Source organism: Salvelinus sp. IW2-2015, linkage group LG4q.1:29, assembly GCF_002910315.2.
Source record: "Salvelinus sp. IW2-2015 linkage group LG4q.1:29, ASM291031v2, whole genome shotgun sequence".
NCBI lineage: Eukaryota > Metazoa > Chordata > Actinopteri > Salmoniformes > Salmonidae > Salvelinus > Salvelinus sp. IW2-2015.
In genome coordinates, this window is record NC_036842.1 from 88,766,271 (window position 1) to 88,773,530 (window position 7,260).

Genomic DNA, 7,260 nt, shown 5'->3' on the forward strand with positions numbered 1-7,260 from the left:
ACTTTGGAAATGTGGAAATAGACTGTCTACCTGTTGCTTAATCCACTACCTCCTTTCCTAACAATAGTGATGTTCAATACAATGTAAACATGTAATATTATCAATAATACACGGTAATGATCACAGCACTGCAGCCATATGTATTGGAATAATGAATCATCATAAATGTCTTTTGAGTTGAGACTTTTCTATCTTTCAGGTCCAATATTATCCAGCCAATGATGCTGGGGAGTGATGGTTCGATGACACAGATGAATTCTGGCGACCTGCGACGAATGAGAGACCAGATACCACAGGGACAACAACTACACCTACAAACACAACTACGTCTAGAACCACAACAACAACAACAAGAACATCAAAAAGAACAACAAGATCAACAACAACAGCAAGGCTCAGGCAGCGAGGACGAGGGGGAGGTAGAATGAATAAAATGGACTGTCACCTGTTGTGCAACTTCTGTCACAGGCTCTGAAGCTTATCGGTGCAGGCGGAATCATCATCTGATGTAAGACAATGACGGTGTACTAAAATAGTTACAGTGTTTGAGTAGCATGTGAAATGTTAACTATCTTTCTTAAGTGTATAGTAATGTTCTGGGTTGTGATTAACTTCCATCAGTGTGTTTGGGTATGTTTTCTGCCTTTTGTAGGTGAAATACTTTACATATCGGGCTCCTTTCACATTAAATGTTGTTTCAAGACTTTAATCTTCTTTACATTCTCAAAAGACAGAATGAAACTGCGTGATGAGTTTCCCTTTATTTGACCCTGTTCTTTTTTTCGTTGTTCTTATACTGAGCAAATTATATTTAAATTATTTATAGAATTAAATGATGAATCAATTAATACTSTTTCAGTAGTTGCATTGTTCTAAACTAGTGATCAGAGAGCCTCAAAATKAAGTATAATATCTGATGATATTATGAGGTGTTTTTCATGTTATGTGATAACTGACGTTTTTTGGGATGGGTGATCTTGATATGGTGTGCCACGATACTATCTCCGTTATGTGCAYATTTCAGTTCAGAATGGGAATGAGAAAACAATCTGTTGATTTTAGGTGGTTTCATGGCAATTTAAAGGTTGGATGAAAATAATCCACGTATATATTTACCCTAATTTATATTGTATACCAACACTAATGTGAGGTTCAGTAAAAATGTTTCAAAAACATTCTCTTGAATTGGCATCTTTTATAAATAAATATTCTTGGCATTTTATTTGACTTTTACAGTAATTATCAGGTATCTACTGAGAAAGTCCATGGCAAAATGGTAATTAAACAGTAATAAAGATGAATTATTAATAAATATCTTATATTACAAAAGATATTTGTTGCAGTAAACATTGTGCTATATTAGATTTAACCTCCACCTATAATTATTCATTGACCACTAATACAACAGAGGGGGAAATGGGGATTTCCATGGCTACAGGAAGCGAGCGGGTAAGGGACTTGATTCAAGGCCTGGGTTGTGTTCATTAGGGCACACCCAACAGGAAACACTGTACAAAATGTTTGCCATGGAATTTACAACTGAAGKATTCTTATTAGACAACTCCAGGTAGTCCCTCCCTGTTTCAGTCCATTTGCTTCCTTTTGGTGCCTAAGGAACACGACCCAGGTCTTATCAAGCGTTCGCTTTACTGGCCACTAACGCATAACAAACACCAGCCTCCCGGCTCAGAATTAGAGGTGTCATTTTAGGTGAACACAGCTATACTGCAGAGATGAGCTTCTTCTGTCTTCTGACATTATGTAAATAGAGGAATAGGATAATCAGACTACCATATGTCAGGGCTGCCCAACCTTCTTCCTGGAGTTCTACGTCGCGTAGGTTTTCAGTCCCAACTCTAATTTCTCTTATTAGCTGTTCATCAAGATCTTAACTAGCTGAATCATGTACGTTAGGTTAGGGTTGGATTGAAAACCTACAGAACGGTAGATCTCCAGGAAAAGTGGTGGGGGCAGCCCTSTCATATGGATACATAGCCTGTCTCGTTGACAGTAAAAGCTGCCCTCTGGTGGCTGATGCAATGTACTGGAAAGTGTTTTCTGGGTGGAATCAAAGTTATTTTCAGTAGCTTCAGGAATATCAAAACTTTTCATTAAAAAAGTTAGGCAATGTTGTTGACATATTTTCAAAATCTAAACGTATACAACACATTTATGTCACAAAAACTATTTTTTATAATCAAATCAACTCTATACTGAACAAAAATATAAATGCAACATGCAACAATTTCTAAGTTTTTACTCAGTTACAGTTCATGTAAGGAAATAAGTCAATTGAAAAATGTTAATTGGGCCCTAATCTATGGATTTCACATGACTGGGCAGGAGTGCAGCCATGGGTGGGCCTTGGAGGGCATAGGCTTTGAAATAGTCAAATCCACTAATTTGAAGGGGTGTCAAMATACTTTTGTATGTGCTTTACATGTGCATGTGTGTGATGGTTTAGATCAGAAGATGAGACAGTCGTAGTACTGGGACAWTCATTTATTGGTACATTCATTAATATAATCATCCCTCATATAAAGGGTTTAGGAGACTTCAGGAGAAGCCATCTGGAGTAATTCACCGGTGAAGTGGATCGGGGGTCAGTCCGGACAGGTCCACTTAGGAGTGGTGCTTGTAGTCCTCCAGATGGGCCAGGACATAACCAGACGGCCCCAGGATGGTGATGAAGAAGACTGTCAATGCAATGGCTTGCTCCTGGATGAAAACATCACCATTTACAWCATGTTTAGGCCTACAATTATTTGATCTTGAAAATATTTTCTTTCAATATTACGTTTCAATAGAGACATAMAAATGTATTCATCAATTCATCTGACTCTGGGTAAGTAGACAAATGATCTACATCTCGAAATCTCACAGTATCCCATAAAAAAAAATGTATACACCATAACACTGTTGTTGTTGTTGTTGTTTTAATGAATAAATTGAAGGACGTTAAAGGTATAGTTGACTTTTTTACACCTTATAGTCAGATGGCTAACAAAACAACTATGGGGTTGATGGGGGCAATTTAGTCAAAGTTAAATGTTCATGGCCAAATCCCCCTTATGTTATTAGTGCCTATTTAAACACTTCTAAATCATGGATTACAGTTTCTCCTGGCCCATGGACAGTGTACGGAACCATCTGACTGACAATAAGGGGTAAACAAGTGAACTATACCCTTAAATTAATTTACAAATCAATCATTGCAAATAGGGCATTAATGGTCCTGTTTTTTTTGTTTTGTGTCATTTGTTCTATTTTATTACCATGACTGAAATAATGTTCCCATAACATATACAGTACCAGTCAAAACACACCTACTCATTCCAGGGTTCTTCTTTATTTGTACTATTTTCTACATTGTAGAATAATAGTGAAGACSTCAACACTATTAAATAACACATATGGAWTCATGTAGTAACCAAAMAAGTGTTAAACAAATCAACATATATTTCAGATATATCAACATATATTTGAGATTACTACATGATTCCATATGTGTTATTTCCTTCTTTTGACTGGTACTGTATATATATTGCCATGTATTACTTTTCCGTATGGGATGTTTCAATATTATGTTTCAATTGTAATTCAGTCATTTTTGTTGTTGTCCCACTTTACCAACCATGGCTAGCTAAAGTAGGACAGCATGGCTAGCTAAAGTAGGACAGCATGGAGTAGCTAAAGTAGGACAGCATGGCTAGCTAAAGTAGGACAGCATGGCTAGCTAAAGTAGGACAGCATGGCTAGCTAAAGTAGGACAGCATGGCTAGCTAAAGTAGGACAGCATGGAGTAGCTAAAGTGGGACAGTCCTATAGGCTTTTCCAATGGAGGAAAGAGATCCAGTTTACATTTGGGACCCCCTGTACTGGTGCCCTGGTTCTTCTAGTACTGTATCCTGTTCATTTTTCATTGTAGTACTGTTATTAGTACTTTTATTAGTACTGTTATTCGTACTGTTATTAACACTGTTATTAGTACTATTATTACCACTGTACTTAGTACTGGTATTAGTACTCTTATTAGTACTGTTATTAGTACTGTTATTAGTATTGGTATTAATACTGTTATTAGTACTGTACCTAGTACTGTTATTAGTACTCTTATTAGTACTTTTATTAGTACTGTTATTAATACTGTTATTAGTATTGGTATTAATAATGTTATTAGTACTATTATTACTACTGTTATTGGTACTCTTATTAGTACTGTTATTAGTGCTCTTATTAGTACTGTTATTATTACTATTATCAGTACTTGTATTAGTACTGTTATTGGTACTCGTATTAGTACTGTTATTAGTGCTCGTATTAGTAATGTTATTAATACTGTTATTAGCGCTCTTATTAGTACTTGTAGTATTACTATTATCAGTACCCGTATTAGTACTGTTATTAGTACTCTTATTAGTACTGTTATTAATACTTTTATCAGTACTGTTATCAGTACTCCTATTAGTACTCATATTAGTAATCTTATTTGAGTGAATTCAGAAAGAGATTTTAGATTGTTCCGTCTTCTGTAACCYCTTCAGACATCTATCCAACATATTAACCCAACACATGATCCATTTCTGAAATCCTCAGATGTTTCCTAATCACATCAAATGGAATTTAATTGTCATTGGGGTACAGTTACTACTATATGGGTGTCCAGTTTATCTAACCTGCTGTCCCAGTCTACAAAATGCAGGCTGCAACTATGGTTTTGACTCAATGTACACACATGGGTGTGTCATGCCTCCTGTGAATATGATATCCACATGTTTTTGTATGTGATCTTGAGGGTTTCAAGAAATGCATCATGTGTTGRGCTAAKATGTTGGATAAATGTCTAAAGAGGTTACAGAAGAYGTAAATGCAAAAAGTGTCCATACTTGTTCTGAATTCACCCTAGATGAGAATATGGACTTTAAACAGTGGTGAGACATTTCTGTCAGTATGGTTCCCAACGTCCCAGCTGTAGATTTAAATCAAACTGGGCACAGTTTGACTATATTTGGCAAAGTCCTACAAGGTCACATTATTGGCACAATTTCAAGTAGGCTCCATGCACATGAGCTAGACCACAAGGCAGGAAATGTGCGTAGCTTAGTTATCCGTTGCCAAACACATAAAACAAATGTCAAACACACTTTAAAATAAAGGACTTGAATTATCCATGCATGCAACTGACTAGCCTACGTGAAGGAATTTACAGTGATAATGGCGTTATGCGCTCTTCCCCTATAGACCAGACTGGTGTTCACTAGATGGGATACAGCTTTTGGCAGATTTCCCTTTTCGTAGCAGGTTTGGAGAATTAGGTTAAGGTTAGGAAAAGGGTTAGGGGTAGGGTTAGCTACAATGCAAAAAAAATAAACGTTTGACCTAAATTTGACAAAAGCTGTATCTTTTCTAGCCATGGACCCTATAGCCGAACCGTGTGAGACGTCATTAAGCTGTAATAGTCCGTTATTAATATCACCATCTTTACATTAACCCCATATGACTTTGATATAGTCTTWTAATGCAAAATCATGCTTCAAATAGACAAAAATCTAATGGATTTGTGAAGGACGAGCTTTTWCGCGCGGTGCGGGGACATTCTAGGATAGGGAAAGTGCCCAGCAACCTGCTGCATGTACTTACGCCCGCGGAAATGTGGTGCTTCGCAGGCTTGTGTGACAGGGAGGCTTTGGAGACGATCTGCGACCTGACTGCGACCCTCAGCAAATTCACTGAACTCTTGATCCCAGACATGTTGCCTCTTTAGTGGCTGATTTCAATCCAATCTGCCTAATCGTGGTGAGACGTTAACTCTAGTGTGCCCAGGRAAAAGTCAACAATGTCCTTCAGAGGTAGCAGTTGTTTTTTGTTGTCTACCTGCCAAGTGTAATAAAGGGTTTAGCAAATAAAAGAGTATACGTATCGAAGTTCCCTCCCGTTGAAACAGTCTTCTGGTATTCAATTGGTCAAATCAACTGCGTTGGAGGCTCTGCTCCAGACAGGGAGGCTGATATCAAGAGCTGTTCCTGTTGGTCGGCTGTCTGTCTGTCTGTCTGTATGTTACCCTGCAGAGTGAGTCAAAGGAACAAAAACAATGTAGCCTAAACACGCCCCTAAATAACAAATGAAACTAATGTGTGCGTAGTTTTGAAACAAACGAGCGTGCTATATTCAGGTAAACTGTTTGAAAGTGCATTTGTTTATGTGTATGAGTGTGGTGTAAATTCATTTGTTTATTGGGGGGAGGATGTAGTCTAGAGCTGTCACAGCTGTGTGGCTCAGCCTGTTGTGTGGCTGTAGTAAACTTGTTCACAGACTATTGCACACATAAGTCTGGTGGAGAGAGATTGCAGCTGTAGGACAGTAGCTTACTGTACTGTACTGTTTTTCCAGATGTAGCACATCATAAACAGGGTGGTTTGAGCCTTGAATGCTGATTGGCTGACAGCCGTGTTATATCAGGCGTATGACAAAACATGTATTTTTACTGATCTAATTACATTGGTAACCAGTTTATAATAGCAATAAGGCACCTCGGGGGTTTGTGGTATATGGCCAATATTCCACGGCTACGGGCTTTGTCTCCAGGCACTCCACGATGCGTCATGCATAAGAACCGTGCTTAGTCGTGGTATATTGGCCATATACCACACCCCCTCATGCCTTAATTATACACAGGGTCGTTTGGGTCATGGATGCTGATTGGCTGAAACAGCATTTCAGCTGTGTGTATATCAGACAATATACCACGGGTATGACGCAAATATACTTGTTTACGGTTCTATTAAGGTTTAAGGTTTRATGTATTTGTACCAAAGAAAATAAGTGCTAAACAACAATACAGATAAAAACTAATAAATGTGCAGGTGTGGTTGGAAGCCCAAGGGCTTATACGAAAACCACACCACAAACAAAACAACATACAAGACATAAGTACAAAAATAAAACAGGTTTGTTAAAACATAACAAAACACACTAATCATAAATGTACTGATGAACTGATCAACAGTCACAATAAAAATAAACAGCATATGTTTTGTTGTGTGTTTGGAGTGTGTGAGAGAGGCTATATGGAGGAGATTACTTAGTAGTTTGGTTCATCRMGCTGACACCCAGTCTTCGCTTGAAGTTATTTAGGTATGATGATGTTTTGGCAATGTGAAGATAAGAATTCCAGAGTACGGTACCTCTGTATCTGATAGAGAATGAACTATGTGAGGTGTGGCAGAGGGTAGGGTGAAGGTTATCACAGTGTCTGGTGTT

The 7,260-nt window shown here is 37.8% G+C and overlaps 2 protein-coding genes across 2 annotated transcripts in view; one reads left to right on the forward strand and one right to left on the reverse strand.

Annotated features, from left to right (window-relative positions):
* The window catches only part of ric8a (RIC8 guanine nucleotide exchange factor A), a 25,596-nt gene extending 24,374 nt beyond the window's left edge, over nucleotides 1–1,222 (forward strand). Inside the window, exon 12 of the mRNA XM_023983180.2 lies at nucleotides 178–1,222. Coding sequence (XP_023838948.2) covers nucleotides 178–428 — 251 coding nt within the window. The 3' untranslated portion in view covers nucleotides 429–1,222. The remainder of the gene's footprint in view (nucleotides 1–177) is intronic.
* Nucleotides 1,223–2,487: 1,265 nt separating this feature from the next.
* cox8b (cytochrome c oxidase subunit 8B) lies at nucleotides 2,488–6,054 on the reverse strand. Its single transcript, XM_023986065.2, has 2 exons — nucleotides 5,641–6,054; nucleotides 2,488–2,718 (listed from the first exon to the last, which is right to left on the reverse strand). The coding sequence occupies exons 1-2, from the start codon at nucleotides 5,749–5,751 to the stop codon at nucleotides 2,623–2,625; spliced, it is 207 nt and encodes a 68-aa protein (XP_023841833.1). The 5' UTR covers nucleotides 5,752–6,054; the 3' UTR covers nucleotides 2,488–2,622.
* Nucleotides 6,055–7,260: the final 1,206 nt, after the last annotated feature.

Coding starts and splice junctions, on each gene's coding strand:
- cox8b (XM_023986065.2), bottom strand. CDS start 5,751: ATGTCTGGGATCAAGAGTTCAGTGAATTTGCTGAGGGTCGCAGTCAGG. Junction 2,719..5,640: donor AGCACCACATTTCCGCGGGC/GTAAGTACATGC, acceptor GTTTTCATCCAG/GAGCAAGCCATTGCATTGAC.